At 36.5% G+C, this 21,240-nt stretch overlaps 3 protein-coding genes across 3 annotated transcripts in view; 1 reads left to right on the top strand and 2 right to left on the bottom strand.

Annotated features, from left to right (window-relative positions):
* Nucleotides 1-6,212: 6,212 nt before the first annotated feature.
* Nucleotides 6,213-8,336, bottom strand: LOC111464501 (extensin-like). The gene is made up of 2 exons (XM_023108722.1): nucleotides 7,720-8,336; nucleotides 6,213-6,918 (listed from the first exon to the last, which is right to left on the bottom strand). The coding sequence occupies exons 1-2, from the start codon at nucleotides 8,281-8,283 to the stop codon at nucleotides 6,406-6,408; spliced, it is 1,077 nt and encodes a 358-aa protein (XP_022964490.1). The 5' UTR covers nucleotides 8,284-8,336; the 3' UTR covers nucleotides 6,213-6,405.
* A 4,660-nt stretch (nucleotides 8,337-12,996) lies between these two features.
* Nucleotides 12,997-14,151, bottom strand: LOC111464235. Its single transcript, XM_023108336.1, has one exon. It carries the CDS (start codon nucleotides 14,052-14,054, stop codon nucleotides 13,116-13,118), a length of 939 nt encoding a protein of 312 aa, XP_022964104.1. The 5' UTR covers nucleotides 14,055-14,151; the 3' UTR covers nucleotides 12,997-13,115.
* A 3,828-nt stretch (nucleotides 14,152-17,979) lies between these two features.
* The window catches only part of LOC111464505 (Golgi to ER traffic protein 4 homolog), a 12,637-nt gene continuing 9,376 nt past the window's right edge, over nucleotides 17,980-21,240 (top strand). Inside the window, exons 1-3 of the mRNA XM_023108730.1 lie at nucleotides 17,980-18,252; nucleotides 18,771-18,850; nucleotides 19,179-19,257. Coding sequence (XP_022964498.1) covers nucleotides 18,178-18,252; nucleotides 18,771-18,850; nucleotides 19,179-19,257 — 234 coding nt within the window. The 5' untranslated portion in view covers nucleotides 17,980-18,177. The remainder of the gene's footprint in view (nucleotides 18,253-18,770; nucleotides 18,851-19,178; nucleotides 19,258-21,240) is intronic.

Genomic DNA, 21,240 nt, shown 5'->3' with positions numbered 1-21,240 from the left:
GATGAAGCTTGCACCACCATTGATTGTTCCAGAATCATGCTTAATTTTCTCTTTTTTTATTTATTTAAACTTTTCTAGAAGTTACGTCGAAAATATCTACTCCGGTGAGGATGCTAACGTCATAGGGTTTGAATTTCAACTGTTGAATCTAAAAAGTGTCAGTCTTGTTGTACATATCCAAATTGAATCTCAATCCAACTATTAGATGGGAAGATACAGATGATTTCCTAAGAATGGATGGTTCTTTCGTAATTAAGTGAAACTTCACGGTCATTTGTAATTTGCCATTTTCTAAATATTTTATTATTATTTTTCTCCAAAAATCTAGAATTTTTCTAGAAATTCTTCATCCTTTTAGGGGTCATTTTTCCCTTATCGAGAATCTTGAGATTCCTTAGATAAAGAATTAAAAAGGTGGAAAGTTCCTTAAAAATTGGAAAAAAAAAGTTTTTTTTTCGTCCTTTAGCTTACTTTTTCCTTTCTAATCATTTTACAAATGCCTTAAATACTTAAAATTACTTTTTAGATATAGAAATGTCGTGCACAAGACCCTTGTTCTAGCTTAAGTGCGTTTCCTTGTATTACGTTTATCTTGCTTTGGGCGTTACATATAGTCCCATCCCCCCTAGATTGGAGGTGACAAAAATGAAGCCCTTTTGGGGGCTTAACATAATAGAGAGAGGAGCAAGATTTGGAGGGGCATAGTAGAATCCAAGGACCCGTGACGATGAGTACTAAAACAAAGAAGAATGCCGTAAGAGTGACCGGGAGAGCAACCTCCATTGGCGGTAGATTCACATGAAGAAGGGACCTTAGTGCATTGGGGGAGACATCTTTTTAATTGCTAGCTTATTTGTCTCTTTGTTATGCTGCAAGTTATAACTATGATTTTATTGAGCGTCACAATGTTTAGAAGCTAAACTCGAGGAGGGAGAAACGTAACCTTAGGATGTTTATCCTTTATTAATGATAGTTGATTCCTTTGCCTCCCGTAGGAGTCTGGGCCGTGTCTCAGTCCTAGTGTGGCTACTTGCCTTGAGTTGTCTATTTTTAATATCAATTTAAAACAATGAGAGGACCTTTTTCTAGTACGAGAGAATCGAGAAGGACGCATCTCTGGTGTACTAGTTATCGTACTCACTAGCCAAGAACGGAGCCTGAAATCATGATAGTTCAATAAGAATATTGAAAACTAATGACTCAAATCAGCACCCTCAAGTGTTTTGGGAAGAGAAATATACCAATTCGTAGCCTTGTTGTAATAATTAATAGAAGTACAGTAGCATAAGATTACAAGCCCCACTCTATATTTCTTAACAAGATTTGATCTTTACCCTTCACGATTCATTTCGATCTTAGCTTGTAGTTCTTAATTGATTTAAGAAGAAAATCATTCTTTTAACTCTGTGTAAATCGATAATTTACTTATTATTTACTACTTGTGATAGTATATAAATGTATGTATAAATATATATAAACATTCGAAGATTCTTCTATGAAAAACTATAATGTTCGCATGAAAGCCTAACATATGGACTCTATATTAGAGTAATAGTTTGGCAGAAGTTCGAATTTGAAATTGATATCATTGGCTCATATAGGTTGACTTGAAATTAAAATGACATAATCGAACTTTTATTAAAGATAAATTAGTGACACGAGCTTAAGCTAATTAGGTACGTGACCCTACTATCGACTCGGTTGGAAATATTGTTTTATGTATGATAACACGTGTCTAGTAGTCCCTACGCGTGTCATGTGTTTTAATAAATGTGTTATGATGATATTTTATGTTATGATGATGTGATAGTTATGATGATATGATATGTTATGCTGCTGTAGTATGTTACGATGATATGATATGATATGATGTTAGATATGTTATGAGGATGTAATATGGTAAATGATGACACGAGATGTATGACGATATGATACATTGTGATGATATCTCATGTTACGATGATATGCATGTATGAGTTGCCACGTTGCACGAATATGCTTGGCAACAAAATGTATAGCATGCTACGACTTGTATGATAATGAAGAGTTTTCTGATGCACAACTCTAAGTAATATTATGAATGATGTAAGGTATGAAAGCTTATCCATGCATGTTACTTAGGGTAATATGTGAGGATGTGTAGGGTTGTGCCACATGAATGGTTTAAGATGAAAAGTATCGGGATCTCATACATACTGTATGTTTACATGCATCGGGATACTTCTCATTTTATGATGAGTACGGATGCGTACACTATGATGATGATATGACCATCATGCTTGACATGATGCACGACAGTCATTGTACTCCCCCACCCAGCAAGCCCAGGTTGCATGTGTGGATGGTATTTTGGGAAGTACTACACATCTAATTTTTCCCGACTGAATGTCACCTCAGAGATGATTTTAAATGATAGATCCTAATCATGTTGCATGTGTTTGCATTCCCTAACCCCAATAGTAGGGTCATTTCCTAAATATTTCTTAAAATACTCCAGCCACATGCTACTTTTATATTTCAGATAAAGGCAAGAGACTCATACAACCTATTTATTTGAGTAAATCTTAGATTAGGGGAGGGCAGTGCTATTTTTAATATTTTGGTTGGTTTTATTTTAATTTACTTTGAATATTTTCTTTATATTGTTTTAAGACCCTTTCGCGCAAACGTACAAGTCTGTGACATCATTTTGTTGAATTATTTTTAATAAATATTTTTCGCATAATTTTTTTTTGTCATACGGGTCGTTGCAAGCTTCTAGTTGCTTTATTCCGAATGGCATCAAACACTTAAAATTCTTCCAATTTCTATAACTTTTATTCAAAGTGAACACATTTAGCTAGACATGGTTCCACCCCATAACTTATGAACATACACAACAATCCTCCACTAAATATACAATGAATTTTAATTAATATTCCTACACAATTATATTCTCAAATATAATTTTCACGTTCGTTTGAATGTTTGGTAATTATAATATTTTAAAATATTTTTCAAACATTTTTAATAAATATATCTGGTCGAATCGTCTGGATCAACTCTCTTATAATATAAATAATTATTTAATTTTTTATATTAGTATGATGGTTGCCTTTGGCACATGAAACATATGAGAATCTATTGATTTTTTGTATTCATATTTGAAGATTTGAATGGGTCCCAATTAAAAATATTCTCTATCTCTATCATACATGTATACATATATGTGTGTTTATTTTATGGCAACTTTCATGCATGGGATAGTAATATCGATATTGTAGGCCATGTGGAAGAATCATTTTTTTGACTTTTTTAGTATTATTCGATTTATTATTTATAACAATCTTGTATCATACTTAAACCATTTTGTATCCCATCAAGGTAAAGGTAGCTTATTGTTCGTATTTCTTGAAAAACTATAAGAACTGTCATTTCAAATAGTTTGAAAAAAAACATGGTGAAAACTTTTAATCTTTAAAGCGAAAAGCACTTATGCCTTGCTGTACAAGCAAGCCTTTAGATTCTAAGAAAATGTCGTAGTTTTATGTTGAAAGTAAAAAGGTTAATCTAGCAATAAGTCTGAGGCATATTCGCCAGCGTGGTAAACACAAAAAGGGAGGAAAAGTCTATCTGCAATGCTAGTGGTAAACGAGTTCCGTGCATATTCCTGGTGGACTTATTAAGGGTACCATCTCCTCATGTCGTGGACTTTTGCAGTGAGCTAGAGCTAAGTACTAAACCATCTCTAAAGCCCCTGTACTGCATGGCATCGACATAATTAAAGGATCTCGAGGTGTAGTTTCAAGATTTTTTAGATAAGGGTTTCATATGGTCTAGCGTATCTCCTTCGGATGCTCGAGTGTATTCCCTAGCATAGAGGATTTGTTTAACCAATTTAGAGAAGTGATATGGTTTTCCAAGATAGACCTATGATCAAGCTACTATCAGATCAAAATATGGGTGGGGATGTGCCAAAATAGCATTTAGAACAAGGTACGACCACTATGAGTTCATGGTCACGTCGTTTGGACTCACAAGTGCTCCCATAGTATTCATGGAGTTGATAAACCAAGCATTCAAAAAGTGCGTAAATATGTTCTTTATTGTGTTTATAAACGATGTCTTGGTGTATTCCAAGACGGAACATAAGTTACACCTTAGTAGAGTACTGGTGAGTTTAAGGAAAAATATTTTTTATGTTACGTTCTCTAAGTGTGAATTTTGGTTACAACATATTTCATTTCTAGAAAATATAGTGTCAACGGATGAGGTTTTAGTAGACCCCTTAAATGTGAAAACAATCATTAAGTGAGCCCATCCATTTACGACTATTGAGGTACGTAGCTTCTTGGGATTGGCAAGTTCGATGCTTTGTGCAAAACTTTGCTAAGATAGCCTCCACATAGTTGACTAGGAACGGTGTTCCATTTTGTGTGGACTAAGACATGTGAAGCGAACTTCCAAAATTTGAAACACAGATTAATGTTGACCAAATATTTATGGTTCAAGAGAGTTTAGGAGGTTTTTTTTTTTTTTTTAAATGATATCTCCAAGAAAGGGTTGAGTATGTATTGATGTAGCACATGGACTTTGCATAACGTCAATTGAAGGACTATGAGCAAGATTACACCATTCGTAACTTGGAGTTACCTATAGTTGTATTTGCACTAAAAATCTTGCAGCACTATCTATATGGGGAAATGATTCAAAATTATGCCAACCACACTAAAATTTTTTTTTTTGAAAAACTTAAGAGTTTGAAGTATATATTTACCCACTATGAGTTGAATATGAAGCAACGAAGGGGACTAGAATTGGTTAAGACTATGACATTGACATCCAATACTACTTCTAGAAGGAGAATGTGCTCGTTGATGTCCTAAGTAGAAAGACAACAAGGAGACAGCCCATTCATCAGCCATTATTACATGAGAGCAACGAGTACAGACAGATTTTAAGCAAACAGAGATAATAGTGATGATTAAGGGAGCTATAGCGTAGATTGCTCGGGGCCAACATGAGCTGATCATAAAACGTGACGAAAGTGACTTTGAGTTGGACTGATACAAGTTGGCTCGAAATCCAAACCAACCCGATGATTCGTGCCTTGACCTATTGACCCACGAGTTGACCCGAAATTGCGATCCACGTGTAGCACACTTGTGGCTCAACTAAGCCGATTCTCCTATGATTAGCTCGCGTCGGCTATACTAAACTTAGTGGCTTTAACTCAATTTACTCCGCTTATCTGGCTTGAGTTTAATGTTAATATGACTACTTTTTAGTCAACTTAAAGTATGTTCTTATTCAAAAGTTAAATTAATTGAGGTTGTTGGATAAGTCAAGATGCTTATTATGTCCTAACTTGATGTTGCAGGAATTCTTAGGTGAAATTGGATTTCAAGGAGTAGATTCAAGGCATCGTTAAGAACGTGCAGTGACTTCTCAACTTAGACCAACCAACCAAGTGATTTTACTATTGGACACCCAAGAGATTAATTGAATGACTTTTGTGCTATATGAATGATACGTACCCTGTGGCCCTTTGTACGTATCATATTTTTAAGATGCTATTGTGTGTTATGTATAATATAATATATGATGAATATGCTATGATATGAATGTTATAAGATGCATGTACTTCCATATATAAATCCAGGTACATTATGATAGCATTACAAATACCTATGAAACATTAACAAACCATATATGTTAACTATCGAGGGGATATATGCAGATCTCTTAGGAATATCATGTCATGAAAAGAATAGAAATATGATTTGCATCATAATTATGTACCACGATTTGAAGCTATGAACCTCATGTATGTTGTTTGTCACGAGTATTGTGATACTTCTCCAATATGATTAATTCAAACGAATACACCATGATATACACTCTTTCCCTCTATGGCTTTTGGAAGCAAGAGCATGCGCTAACCCATAGTCAGGCCTAGGGATAAGTATACGAACTCCTAGTGGGTTCATGTGTGCGTACATGAACCGTGTATAGAGAAGTACTACATATCCAACCCTACATAGACCACCATGATGACATGTGATTGCATTTCCGGAACCCAGTAGTAGGACTATTTATTGAGTTTTTTTTTTTTAGAAAAGGTAAACACTCATGTACGGATGACTGTGTCACTCCAGAGACTACGAAAATAACATATTAGACATATTATACGAGTAGTGATTTTATTTTAATAGAAAAAATAGGGTCCATACATGAACAAAAGTCATAACATTTTATTAAATATGCCTTACTCTAGACTTTAACAAACCAGAATTTTCACCCTATAACACCCAATTAACTCCCATATTTTATTCTGTCAAAGAAACATATGGATAAAATTAAAGAAATAAACACAGATGATAGTGAACTTAGAGACACAAATCAAAGGAAACAAAGACAACTTGGTTATTGTCCGCCGTCTTCCTGATGGGCAGATGGCGGCGGCATCTTGGAGAAGACAAGATGAATCCCAGGGTCGTGGTGGGTGAATTTGGAGTCCATCAGAATTGAATTGTTAATCCCTTGAACATTGCTGTTAAAGAAAGCTTTCATTGGCCATGCACTTCGACACGCCGTTGATTTCTTGTTACTTTTGTTGTCTTTAGAATCGTTGGTGGTGTCTCCGTTGTCGCTTTGATTTATTTGAAGATGGCGGCTGTTGTTGTTTTTGTCTGAGAGAACTACTTCCATGGAAGCTCCTCTGTTTTCTCCTGCCATTGTTATAACTCTTGTGCTCGAGTCTTTATCACCGGACGACACGAACGGTTTCTTGGCTCCATTTCCCTTGTCTTGATTGTCATCATGTTTCTTCCCATTTTTGCCAAATCCAGATGCTTGGGAATTGTAGTTATTGATATCGTGATCGGGCGGTGAAGGCTTCTCCATCACTTTTTGGAAAACAACCGTCTTTCGTTCTACCTGATCATTGATTATGTTAGAAATCACGATTTTCCATAATGATAAAATAACATGTTCATTGATTATATTAGAAATCACGATTTTCCATAATGGTAAGATAACATGTTCATTGATTATGTTAGAAATCACGATTCTCCATAATAGTAAGATAACCTGTTCATTGATTATGTTAGAAATCACGATTCTCCATAATGGTAAGATATGGTTCACTTTGAGCATCCAAAAGGCCTCGTAGCAATGAATATGTATTCCTTACTTATAAACCCATGATTATTCCTTAAATTAGCCAAGGTGGGACTCCACAATCCTCCCCTCGAACCCTCGAATAAAGGGTGTACTTTGTTCGATGACTACAGGGAGGAGTCGAGAAACAACCTCCCCTTAATTGAGGCTTGACTCCTTCTCTGGAATCCTTGAATAAAGTACACCCTTTGTTCGACACTTGAGTCGCTTTTGACTATACCCTCGAAGTTTACAACTTCTTTGTTCGACTTTTGAGAATTCTATTGACATGACTAAGCTAAGGGCATGACTCTGAAACCATATGTTACTAATCACCACTCTCCATAATAGTAAGATATTGTCGAATTTGAGCATAAGCTCTCATGGTTTTTAAAATGTCTCATACCAATAAAGACATATTCCTTGCTTATAAACACACGGTCATTCCCTAAATTAACTAACGTGATGCTCTCTCCCAACCATCCTCGACCCATTAAACCTACTATTTTTACTCTCGATTTTCAAAAGTTTGCCAATGCTAAAAACACACCAATCTCAATGAACTTAAATTAACACTACCTCTTGAGGAATGGTCTCAGGTCTAGGCTCGGCGACAAACTGCAACTGCGGCGGTGGTAAAACAAGCGGCGACGGGGGCGAAGCGGTGGCTTTAGGCTTCGGCTTCGGCGACTGATAAGGCGATGGAACGGCCGGAATAGACTTGGGAATAGAAGGAGACGGAGCTGGGGTGGGATGTTTATTACTTTCTTTATCAAACGAGCCATTGCGCGGCGGAGACCCTCCAAGCGAATGACTTTTTCCCTTGGGGCTACTGGGTTTTGGCGCTGCAGTGGACGTAACAACAGGTCGGGTCAAAGGCGGGGGCGGTGGCGGTGGCGACGCTTCCTTTTTCGGCTGAGGGGTTAGTGGGGCTAGGCGAGGTAACTGCGGCGGCGATTTGGCAGATTGCTGGGGGGTGGTGGGTTCTGCAAGCTCCGTCAAGGAGGAGGTTCGGATTAAGGGCGGGCGGATCCGAGGGGGGACAGGTCGCGGTTGGTCGGTGACTGGAGCGGTGGTTGTGGCGGTTGTTGGTCGGGTCATAGAGCCCAAACGGAACCATGGACGAGGAACTTGACCGGCCATTGAGAATAAGGAATGGAAAAGAATGTAGAAGGAATTGGGTGATGGAGAAAGAAGACGTGTGGAGTTATTTATAGTGGAAGGAAAAGAATTGTATAAAGCTGACAAATGAATAATAACAAATAACAGATTAAATTCTATGAATTTCAGTGTTTTCTCCTCAATATATTCTTAACAACTATTCCAAATTTTTCCATTTTCATGTTTAACACAACTTTATTTTTATTTTTTATTTTTTATTTTTTTATTTTTAAGGAATAAAAACCATACACAATTTGTCTTTTTAAACACTAAAAACAAAAACAAAAAAAAAAACATTAAAATAAAGTTATTAGATTTGGATATTAATAGTGTGTTACGACCCTAAATTTTCTAATTAACCTAAGGTTGTTACTAATAGTATCAGAGCTAAACATGGGACAATGTGCTAGTGAGAAGACTGAGCCTTGAAAGGTAGACACGAGAAGATGTGCTAGTAAAATACTGGGTTCTGAAGGAGGTGGATTGGGGGGCCCACATTGATTGGAGAAGAGAACGAGTGCCTACGAGGACGCTGGGTCTCAAAGGGGGGTGAATTGTGAGATCTCACATCGATTGGAGAGGAGAACGAAGTATTATTTATAAGAGTGTGGAAACTTTGAGGAAAAGCTCGAAAAAGAAAGCTAAAAGAAGACAATATCTGCGAGTGGTGAGCTTGTATCGTTACGTCGTGGTTATTGATTTGTTTCGGTAGAAATTATATAAAGCGGAGGAATCGAAAGAGTAGGATATTAATTAATATAGGTTGAAAAAGAGAAAAGAAATGAAGGGGGGAAGTGAGGGGAGAGGGAAGGAGGAAGAAAAGCATCAGATTCAGAGAGAAGGGCAACATACAGCTAATAAAGGGGAAAAGAGGGGTTCCAAAGTGCCAAAGGGTATCCTCAAAAGTGACCATCAAAGAAGAGGAATAGGGTTTACTCTAATCTATAGGGTGCCCTAATGCCTTCTCTCCTTATAAACTTCTAATGATTGTATTCTAATGAATGGTTCTATTCCCAACTTATTGGTTAATCTATATGAATGGGTTACTTCAAGAATTTGTTATTAAACAGTATTTAAGGATGATTATTAATCTTAGTTCATAACTCAACCTTCTTTTCTCAACAAAGAGAAGTACAAAACAAGTTTTTCAATATCTTATTAACTTATTCCTTACTTTCTTTTTTAGTACCAAAATAAATAAATAAATATTCAAAATCTAATGCTTATAGTTTGATGACACGTGGCCCTACCGTCGTTAGGTTACAAATTGAATGTTGTAGGATGACACGTCCTCATGGTTTCGCACGTGTCATAGGCTGATATGTAACTGCTATTCGATGTGATTGTTATGCTATATTGATGAATTGATGTATTTTGTGATATGATATGTGATGATATGATCTTTTTGAAGATGTGTTAAGAATATATTATGTAACTGTTGTGATATATGATATAATATGTATATGATATGGATCTTTATGTTTGCCAGCATGAAGACGTTATGATATGGCTTATATGTTACATAAATGATATGATATTGGTTGACATGAAAAAAAAACGAAAAATAGTATGAAATACACCGACATACTTATGAAAGTTATGATAAACGTTATGATAAATGATATGATAAACGATATGAGAAATGGTATGAAAAACGTTATGAGAAATAGTATGAAAAACGTTATGATATGAAAATATTTTAGTGGGTTGTATTAAGGATAATTAAAATGGAAAGATAGGGACCTCATGCATTATTGTGGGCTCATGCATTAGGGGATACCTTGATTCCTTCGCGATAGTATGAACGTGTATGCTACTAGGCAGAGAAATGATCATTATGTTTGACATAGTGTATCCGTGACGGTCGCTACTCTCTAACTAGTTACCGGCATCAATAGCTCCCAGAGTATACTTGTCCGACCAAAAAGGGGCCCAGGAGATGTGCGAACCAACTGGTGGGTTCATACTTGCACGTGTAGACCGTGTGTAGAAAATTAATTACACATCCAAGTCGATTCCTACAAGTATTTCTCGAATAAAATCCAAAATAACTACTTACGTATTTGGGCGAGAGTTTTTTTTTTTTTTTTCTCTCTCTCTTGGTTTTAATACTCTCAATGTCACAAAATTTATTAGGAAGATCTTACATTAATAGATAAACTATTAAAAATGAATCAAAGATTGAACTTGGGGAAGTCAAAATAGGCCAAAATAGTGGAGGAGATGAAGTAGGTTGATCGTTGACCACGATCATCATCTCGTATCACCAATTTGTAACGATTCTAAATTTCTATTTGTCTAAAGTCGTTACCGTCATTATCATCTATAATCATATGTGGAATGAACCATTTAAAACTTCATCTTAAAACACTGTCATTGACTTACGTGTTCGAAAACATATTTTAAATAACATAACGAAAATCTAAATGAAATAAATAACGTTAAACCAAAAGACCCTAATCTAACCTAAGTCTAAAAAAATAAGTACAACTACCCTATGCACGTGCCATGGTCTTGAATTTCGATGTCATCGCCAACCGTACAGGGATGCCTTGCCTTTACCGGAAAAAGAAGTAGCACACGGCTTAAGTATTTTAAGAAATACTCAAAGTGGCCCCACTATTGTAGTCAAGGAATGCAAACACATGCAACTCATGATCTAGGACCTATCATTTAAAAACCATCATAGGGGTAGCCTCTAGTTCAAACAAAAATTGGATGTGTAGTACTTCCCTACACACGACCCACACGTGTGAGTGTGGATCCCTAGGCGGTTTGCACCCACTGGACCCATAGTCGAGCTAGCTGTCTGTAGCAACATCCGGAAGTCAGCAGACCCCTGGGTGTCATGCGAGGCATGATGATCATCATCATAGCATACGCGTCTGTAGTCATCATCATAAATGGGGAAGTATCCCGATGTGTATGTACACACAAGATGCATGAGGTTTCCATACTTTTCATCTTTAAATCATCTTCATGACATAACCTTATACACCGTTCATATGTTACACTAAGCAATATGTAGGTGTCGGTCTTCATACGTTCATCATCAACTTCAATTAGGGTTGTGTCCTTAGAAGAATAAATCATCGTCATAATGCATCATGACATTCAAAACATGCACGTGATCTTGATATGGAATAACGTTATATTAATCCATCTCATCATCATACAGTCTTACGTCATCATATTAACATAAATCATCATTATTATGTCGCCATCATCATTACATCCTACCTCATTCTTATTATGATATCATCATCATAACATCATCATGTACATCATCATAACATCCTACATCATTCTTATTATAACATTATCATCATGTCATCATCAATTAACATCATCATAACATCGTACATCATCATCGTTACGTCATCTTCATTACATCATCATCAATTAGTGTCACCATAACATCATACATAATCGTAATTATATCATCATCATATAACGTCATCATAACATCACACATCATCATACATCATCATCATTGTATCATCATTAAATAACGTTATCATAATATCACACATCATCACATAACGTCATCATAATATCACATCATCATACATCATCATACATCATCATCAATGTATCATCTTCATTATATCATCATCAATTAACGTTTTCATAACATCATACAGCACCATCGTTACGTCATAATCATTATATCATCATTCAAATAATGTCATCATAACATTATAAGTCATCATAAACTATATCATCATCATCATCAAATGGCATTATCATACTATCACACGTCATTATGATAATCAAGCAAAAATAGCCACTACCACCAGGCACATATCATCATACATACGGCAAGCCTTCCAATCGAGCCGATAGTAAGGTCACTTACATAGTTGGCCTTAGCTGGCGTTCTCCATAAACTCGAGTATACTAGAATTTTGTTTCCTCAAAGTTGCTCCAAGCAACGTTGAGAGTTGTTTCCTATTCAAACGTCCATCGTATTTTCGTTAATCACTCACATTTCTGGCCTAAATCAACTTGAATTTGGTAATAGGATGTTGTACAGACCTCAATTGCCTTAATTAAGGTCAAAAAATGTCTTTAGGAGGGAAAAAAACTTAGGAAACAATATATCATTTGTATACCGAGCTGCCTAAGCCGAGAAGTCGAGCCGTTTAAGCCGAATCCATTGAGTCACCGAGTCGTCAAGCCGCCGTCGGAGTCGAGCCAAGCCGATGACGTCGTGTGAGACGAAGGATTCGGCGTCTGCATGCACGACACGTTTCGCTATTGAGAGTTGACACGTCGCGCGTTGCATTACGGGTCAAGGTATGGATCTCAGGTCACATCTTTCGAGTACGCGGGTCACACATTGGGCCTTGCATGCTATCGGGCCGAGGCTTCTGGGTTTTGACCTGGGTCGTCGTAGTGGGCCTCGGGATTATGGGCTGCAAGCACCTTGGGCTTCTATCAGGATGGTCGAGCAGGTTGGGTCGCGTGTTTGGGCCGAAATGAAATTTGATCGTGGGTTGGCTCTTATGCTGGGTAAACCGACCCCATTCGGTTGTCTCCTTCACCCAACTCGCCTGCAACTTTTCTTCAATTCTCTTTCTCTTCCCGAATAATTTTCCGACGATTCTTTCCGTCGTCCTCCGTCGCCGGTGACCTTCGGTTCGCCATTCATCCAATCATTTTAATCAAACAAAAAGGACAAAATAATAATAATAATAATAACAGTTTTATTCTCGTACAGCCTGAGCCCATTTCAATTGCTATTCAAATTACAATTATGACCTTTCAAACGCCAAATTTTGTACACACAAAAAGGAACACGTGGCAGAAGATTAATGAGAGACAAGAACCCAGTGTTGACCATCCACTTTGACTTTGAAGCCATTGATTTGGGCAAACAAATTAACTGCCCGTCTTACACCTCGATTATCCGCAGCAGTAAAATAGTCATGGCCGAACAAAACCCCTCCCGGTCTGAGGATCCGGTAAGCCCGGTTTATATCGGACCAGGCCGAGTTAAAGTCGTGACCCGCATCCACCTCGATCAAGTCCCCATAAACCCCCCATTCGCACAAGCTATCAAGAACCGAACCGGTCGAGAACGGCAAGGGGATAACCGAATCGGACGCGTTCATAGCAACCACGTTTTGCATGAACTGGTAGAGTAAAGAAACGTCGCCGTTTATCATCCATAAGTCCTTGAACCGGTCGAGAAAACCGGGCCAGCCGCGAAAATCATCAACGCATAGAATCTGAGTGTCCAGGCCGAGTTGGCGAGTCAAGTTAGCCATGTGAGTCGCCGAGGCTCCCAAAAACGAACCCACCTCGATTATAGTCCGTGGCTTAACTTGTCTCACAAGATTCTCAAAAACGGCACCGGTTGAGCCCCACCCCTTGATCTTCTTCGGGTGGAGAAGCTCTGCCACGTGCGGCGGAGGGAAATTGAGGAATGGGGATTTTCCGTTGAAGACCTTTTGGAGGAGTGCTAAGCGGACCTGTGGGTGAGGGAGGGGAGGGGAACAGCGGTTTCTGATTCGGAATTGGTGGATTTCTGTCGGGGTGTCGGTGAGTTGGATGAATTGAGGGGTTGAATAAGAAGGGGTTATAATAGGAGGAGGAGAGGATGGGGAGTATGACGTGGAAGAGGGTGAGGATGATAGGTAACCGAGAGTGTAGGTTAGCAAGAGGATGAGGAAATAAGCGGCGGGCTTGAGGGCAGCGGCGAGGAAGGCGGCGACGGCAGCCTTGCGGTGGTGGGATTTGGGCCTCATATGATTAATTTATTTAGAGAGGGAGATGATGGAGGAAGATGATGTTCCGCTAATTTTATGATCATTGGTTGAGATAAGGAGAAGGAAAAGTGGTGTTATGTATATTAATGTATGGCCATACACACAGCTTTCGCAATATTGTATTATTATTGAAATTTAATCTCTTGCCCAAGGTCTTCTTCTTATTTTATTGTTTCTCTCTCTCTCTCTCTCTCTCTCTTTCTCTATCTTTTGGACTTTATGGACGTTTCATTCTCGATGGTCGCCTTATAATTGTTACTGTTACCGTACGAGAATTCCATGAGAAGCAGATGTTCGTTTCAACTACTTGCAAGATCTGATTTACTCTCTCTATCTGCTTGTCGGGTGGAATGGTGTACTAAATGTTAACTGAGTTTCCGTTGCCTTTTGCAAACTTCTTTAAAATGGGAAGTAAAACGTGTCTTTGTCTGACACAATAGAGGTTGGGATGACATGCAATCTCACAACTTGTTCCATGTACAATCTATTATATGTTCCTGCTGGTAGGTTAAACCTCAGCTCCTACTAGCGCCTTTGTCTCATATTCAACTTTTTATGAGTGAACAAATACTTAAGGTTTTTGTGGTCTATAAATATCTGGATGCACTCACCACAGGTTGTACCACCATATCTTTAGAGTAAACACTAGCGCTACTAATTCTAAATCGTGTGTCGGGTAGCACTTCTTATATTCTTTCCATTGTCTTGAGGCATATGCTATAACTCTGCTATTTTGCATTAACATCAACCAAGCCCCTTACCTAATACATCATTGTATACCACAAAGTTTCCTGGACCATCGGGCACAACAAGTACTAGCATTGTTACTAGTCAGTGTTTGAGTTCCCTAGAATTCTACTCACAAACGTCATCCCATGAGAACACCATGTCTTTCTTTGTTAATTTAGTGAGGGGCGGAAGATATTTTAGAGAAGTTTTGGATGAATCTTTTGTAATATCCCACTAAACCCAAGAAACTTCTCACTTCCATTGCTAAAGTAGGTTGTTGTTAATCTATGATTGCCTCGACCTTAGCTAGATCTACTGAAATGTCTCTTCCTTACATGACGTGTCCTAAAAATGTCACTTCCTACAACCATAACTCGCACTTAAAGAACTTTGCATAAAATTGATGTGCTCTCAACACCGACAGTACTCTTCACAGTTATGACTCATGCTCTTCCTCGTTCTTGAAATATGTTAGTATATTATTGATGAAGACTATTACAAATGTGTCAAAGAAGTTCTTAAACACCCTACTTATGAGATCCATGAATGCTGTTGAGGCGTTTGTCAAATTGAATGACATTACAGTAAATTCATAATGACCATATTGGCTTTTGAAAGTCGTCTTGGAAATGTCATTCTCTCTAATCCTCGATTGATGATGCCTTGACCTCAAATCAATTTTGGAGAACACTGAAGCACCTTGTAGCTGATTAAACAAGTCGTCCATATGAGGTATAGGACACTTATTCATAACTGTCACCTTATTCATTTCCCTGTAAGCGATACTCAACAACAATGTCTCGTCCTTTATCTTGACAAACAACACTTGTGCTCCTCAAGGTGACACACTAGGACTGATAAAATCTTGATCTAGAAGATCTAGTAGTTGCTCCTTAAGCTCCTTCAGCTCATCAAGAGCCATTCTATAAGGTGCTTTGGATACAGGGGTTGTCTCCCGACCAACTCAAAATAAAATATGTTAATATTTTTATATAAACATCAAAATAAAATATACCAAATCAGTATATGTATTAAAAAAAAATAACAAAGTCAACTTACATCATGAACCAACCTTTTGTGTATAACACGAAAGGGAAAGATGTGAATTGGGAGTTTAAAATTCAAATTACAAATAAAGAGTCGTGAAGTCCATAAGAACGTAAAATGTCTCATTTATCCTTGATGCGACTTTTTTTTAAAGAAAAAGACAATTTGAGAACCGGACATAATTTAGTGTATAAATTATTTTATTTCTTAGTTCTCTAAACGTTGAAGATCTAATTTACACGCATTTACCTTCGTTAAACCAATTTTTTTTTTATGATTTTCAATAAATTATAATTTTAAATAAATATTTACTTAGATAAAATATGATTACGTTACTTTCATCTAGAAAATGGTAGTTGGGTTGATTATATGTCTTGAGTTTTAAAGTATTTAATAAGATTCCTTTAAATTTTTTATTTTATGTCTCTAATCAATTCAATATTTAAAAATCATATGGTTATTAAATAAAAAATTTAAATTTTTATTTAATAGATAACTTAAAAGATTAAGTTTTTATTTATATAATTTAATTTTTTTTTAATTTTGTAAATAATTATTATCATAAGCAAAGCATTATCCACACAACCATTATTTTTATTTAATTTTGTAAACAATCCAGCCACCATGTGGACTTTGACAATCTTAGCCTTAGAAAACAAAAAATGCAAATAAAAATTTATGCACCCCAACCTTTCTTAAATATTGATTAATTATTGGTGTTTATTATAAACGTATTGATTATCATCGATAAGCACGTGTAGCGTTGTTAGCTGGATTTTTTTTTTTAGGTCAAACGTCGTATTCATGATAATCCAAATTTCTATTTTGCTTTTGTCAAAATCTCGAACTTAAAATTATGAATAAGTTGGGAAACACCACTTTCCGTCCGACTTGCATGTGTTAAGCATGCCGTCAGCGTTCATCTTCATAGTTGCATTACTTGTAGCTTCCTTGTTTTGGCTACCTTCCAATTGTGTTCGTCAGATTTGAAGTAGTCATCTTCTTTGATATGAGCTTCAAAGAAAAACCTTGGAGGAGGAAGGACGGTGGAGCTTGGATAAGGCGCTCCTTGTGTTTGAGGAATCAAAAGGTAGAAGATATCGGACCTCGAATTAAAGTATGTGAGTCTTTCGATGCATTTCCATGACCTACCTTCAGTTTTCTTTTCTAGGAGTATGGCCAAGGTGTTAGGAAATGCAATAGGGAGCTTCGAAAAAGTTGAAGCGGATGAGAATAGAAGAAAAAAAAAAAAAAAAAAAAAAAAAATTGCCCTAATGAGTTTAAGTTGAGAATAGGAACGATAAACTACTTGTTACTTCATCTTTTCAGGCTAGAATAGTGAACTACCTGTTCACACCCACTCTCGAGTTAGAACAATATAAGGTTATGGCTCCCCACTACGCACAACCGAAGCTAACCTAGTAGTATACTCTCTACGACTCCGAAAATTCCCTGGATGATAACTAAACTATGTACCAAGTAGTTGACCCTAACCCCTCTTGACTAATTCACAATTAGGAGTTATAACCTAATCATCTCTACGAGATACTTGATCAACCCAAAGTTCCCTAGCACTTAGTAGAAAACGACATCAAACGTTGTATTTTAGTTTAAAATGTTCTCTCAACAACCTTCTTAAGGACTTTGCCATATTGAAATCTCCATTGATCTATCTTCACCATCAAAATCATAAGATCGAGAAAAACGTTAATATGCTCAACCACAAAAGGGACTATAACTCCTTGAACTTGAAAGGCTCACACTACCATTATCTTCAAACTTTATAAGAAATTCGATCACATGTAGCATAACCACTCTTGAGAGACAAAACAAAACAACACTTTGCTCCCGTGCACAACTTTAAATATATGTATTAGTCTACTAGGTGTTGAATGTTGTATAAACGGATATTAGGTGGTAAACTAAAATCGCATAGTGTTGGATGAAAGTGTCCCACATTGGTTAATTTAGGGAATGATCATGAGTTTATAATAAAAGAATACACTTTGTATTGGGTTGTGTTGAGATTATTTTAAAAGTTGAATATTTAGGAAAAAAGAATTAAAAAAAAAATCTAAAAAGTCCCAAAGGAACAGAAGAAGGTTTGTTACTGCGGTGGCAGAGAATGGGAAAACTATTTTAGGAACCTATCTTGTGTTATGAAAAATAAGCTTTCTCTACAAAGGGGTTCAATTTCATAAGACGAAGAAACCTTCCCAACGCAACCTCCATTTTTTTCCATTCGAAATCCCTGCTTTTGTTCTTCTTTGTTGAAGGATCATAAACTGAAATCTCACTTTCTTCTGGGATCATTATTCGATTCAAAATGAGTCCGCACCCGTTGCAGAAGACGATGTCCCGCGCGAGATCCAGTCGGATTGTACTGCCTCCGGTTCAAGAGGTAATTATTGAATGTTCGGGATCCTTTTCCTTCTTCTTGTTCACTTCTATGTTGATTAAGAACGAATTCGAGCCTTCCATGGGAAATTATAGTGTTGGTTAGAATTTTAAGACCAATTTCAGTTTTAGCGTTTCGTTTTGTTACTATTTCTTATGATTTGTTTTCACTCAAATTCAGAAATTCCATAACGTTTTGTTTTCGAAATTATTATCAATTTCTGACCGGAAGAGAAGAAAAGTGATGCACGAATCATTGAGGATGTCGTGTTCGGAATCAAAAGAATGAAAGTTTCATTGATTATGTGAGTTGAATTTTGTAATGTACTCCCGCATTATTAAAAAGAAAGAAGAAACGCAATTACTGAAGAAAGAGACCACTCTTTTAGTTCATTCAACAGAAACCTTGTCCTCCAGTCAAACTGTACATTGTGTATCTGTCTATTTTTTCTTTTCCTTTTTCCACCCTGAGTTGAGGAAATATTTTAGGCTGCATTAACTTCTTTGGAACTGTTATTACAGCATATTATGAAAATAGATGACGTTATCGACGACGGTGACTACTACGGGGCTCAACAAATGTATAAATCTGTCAGTTCAAGGTACAGTATACCATCTTCATATGGTTTTGATCGATTTAAAAAAAAAACCTTTGAAATTAGTATGCAAAACGGACTCACGGTATGTGACTCTGATTTGTAGAATAGTAATGCTGATTAGTAGATAACAAATACTACCAATACGTCTGCTGTACTGCTTCTAGTTAACCTGGATTCATCCTTACTTGCAATTACTATCTATCACAAAGGCTAATAGACTTGAGCCTTTTCAAATATTGTTAAAACTGACCTTCACTCAATTGATAATGCAAAAATGGGGGTTTGGTCAATCAAACTGCACGTGCATGAACATCTGCTTGTCTCGTTACAGATATGTGGCTGCAGAAAAGTACTCTGAAGCCTTGGAAATTCTTCTGTCAGGGGCTTGCTCCCAGTTGAAACATGAGCAGGTCAAAGCTAGTTGCATCTTTTCTGCGTATGTAGTTGCTGGGTTGGATGTTCTTTTTGCATTTGTAGAACAATGTTTCATTATTTTAACACTCTTAATGACCCAATTGCTTAGGCCTTGAAATTTCAATTTCATTTCGTTGCCCATGTTTGAGGTCCTTTTCTCTAGAGAACAGGAGAAACTCAAAAGTGTAGTCTCTCTATATGGTACTTCTGTGACGTTTAATTGTGTTTTAAATATTATTCATGTATATAGAAATGAGACACAGCATAGCAATAATGATATGACATATCCCAGAAAATAAGACATCACGCACATCAAAATAACATTAATCAGAAACCAAATTTCATCGATAATATGAAATTGAAAGGGGAAATAAAACAAAGCAACAAAGGTGTTACAGGAAAACAATAGCAGAAGGGGAGTAATTGCAAAAAAAAAAAAAAAAAAAAAAAAAAAAAAAAAAAAAAAAANTAAATGAAAAAAAAAAAAAAAAAAAAAAAAAAAAGAAAAAACAAAGAAGAAGAAGAAGAAGAAGAAGAAGAAGAAGAAACTCCAGCTCTAGGGAGTTACAAAACTAAGGCTTCCATCCTTAGGGTCCTTGTTTTTCCATGCAGTCATTCTAGTAAAAACTTTGAATATAGGCTCCCTCAAAAGTTTATAAAATGAAAGCAAATGTCTAACAAAAACAAGTTTCTCAAAAGGAAAGTAGTCATATCTTACAGATTGCTCACATCACCTCTATCCTTGTCAAATACAGCACCATCAGTTTGATGAGTATTGTCTGAAAAACTATAACCTTATACTTTAGTTTATCCTTAGAATAGTCTCCAATTTATTACTAGTAATCCATTTTCATCTTGAATCGTCTTCGGATGCTTGTTCTTAAAGCTTCAATTCTTTGGGTGGGATTTCTTTTGGGTTTTTTTTTCCCCTTCTTCTGTGGGTTCCCTCTCCAAAGCCCTCTTTGTTTTCTTCCTTGTGGAAGGTTAGAGTTCTGAGGACGGTTAAATTCTTTGTCTAGTACATTTTGCATTGGAGGATTAAGACTATTGAATATTCAGAGTTTTTTTCCCATGTTGTTGGATCTGTAGTGGTGTTTTGTGCAAGTGTGCTTTAAGAGTTTGGATAGTATTCTATGGAGTTTCTATTTATATACCTTGATTTGGGGCACTTTTTTTTTTTTTTTTNTTTTTTTTTTTTTTTTTTTTTTTTTTTTTTTTTTTTTTTTTTTTTTTTTTTTTTGAGGACTTTTGGTATATCAGTGAACGATTGTTTCACACTAGATTATTATAAGTCCAATGCCTACAAACTATACTCCAATTAACTAGAGTCTTCGTTCCCTCCTTTGAAGGCCCTTTCCATGAGTCGTATGCATTTTTCATGGTTCTTGTTAACTTCCCTAGGCCATTTGAATACTTTGTAGAGTCGCAACTGAGGACTTAGATTCCTTTGGAGAGTTTTTATTGAAGATTTGTAAAGGAGACTTGGAAAATGTAGTAAAGGAGCATTTTTGCTTCCCTCCGAGGGCTAAGTTTCTATGCAATTCTATATAGTTTAGATTGCATGTTTGGAATCATTCAAGCTTGACATGATCGACCTTGCTTGTGGAGTGATTCGAATCTCAATCAGTGTTCTTGCCTTGAGATATTTGATCAACAAGGTAATTCAAATTTTACTTTCTCTTGGAGTGATTCCTTATCATTAGGGCTAAGTTTCCTTACCTTTTCCTTTAGCCAATTGCTAAGTTTCTTTGCAATTCTATATAGTTTAGGTTGCATGTTTAGAATTGTTCGAGCTAGACATGATCAATCTTGCTTGTGGAGTGATTCGAATCTCAAACAAGTGTTCTTGCCTTGAGATATTCGATCAAAAAGGTAATCCGAATCTTACTTCCCTTGTAGCGATTCCTTATCATTTGGTATCAAAGCTTTTCCTTGGGTTGATTTCTTATCATCTTGGCACAATTTTTTTTTTTTTTTTT

Source organism: Cucurbita moschata, unplaced genomic scaffold (assembly GCF_002738365.1).
Source record: "Cucurbita moschata cultivar Rifu unplaced genomic scaffold, Cmos_1.0 Cmo_Scf00030, whole genome shotgun sequence".
NCBI lineage: Eukaryota > Viridiplantae > Streptophyta > Magnoliopsida > Cucurbitales > Cucurbitaceae > Cucurbita > Cucurbita moschata.
Note: the sequence above shows the minus strand (reverse complement) of the source record. Positions and strands in the feature narration are given on the sequence as shown.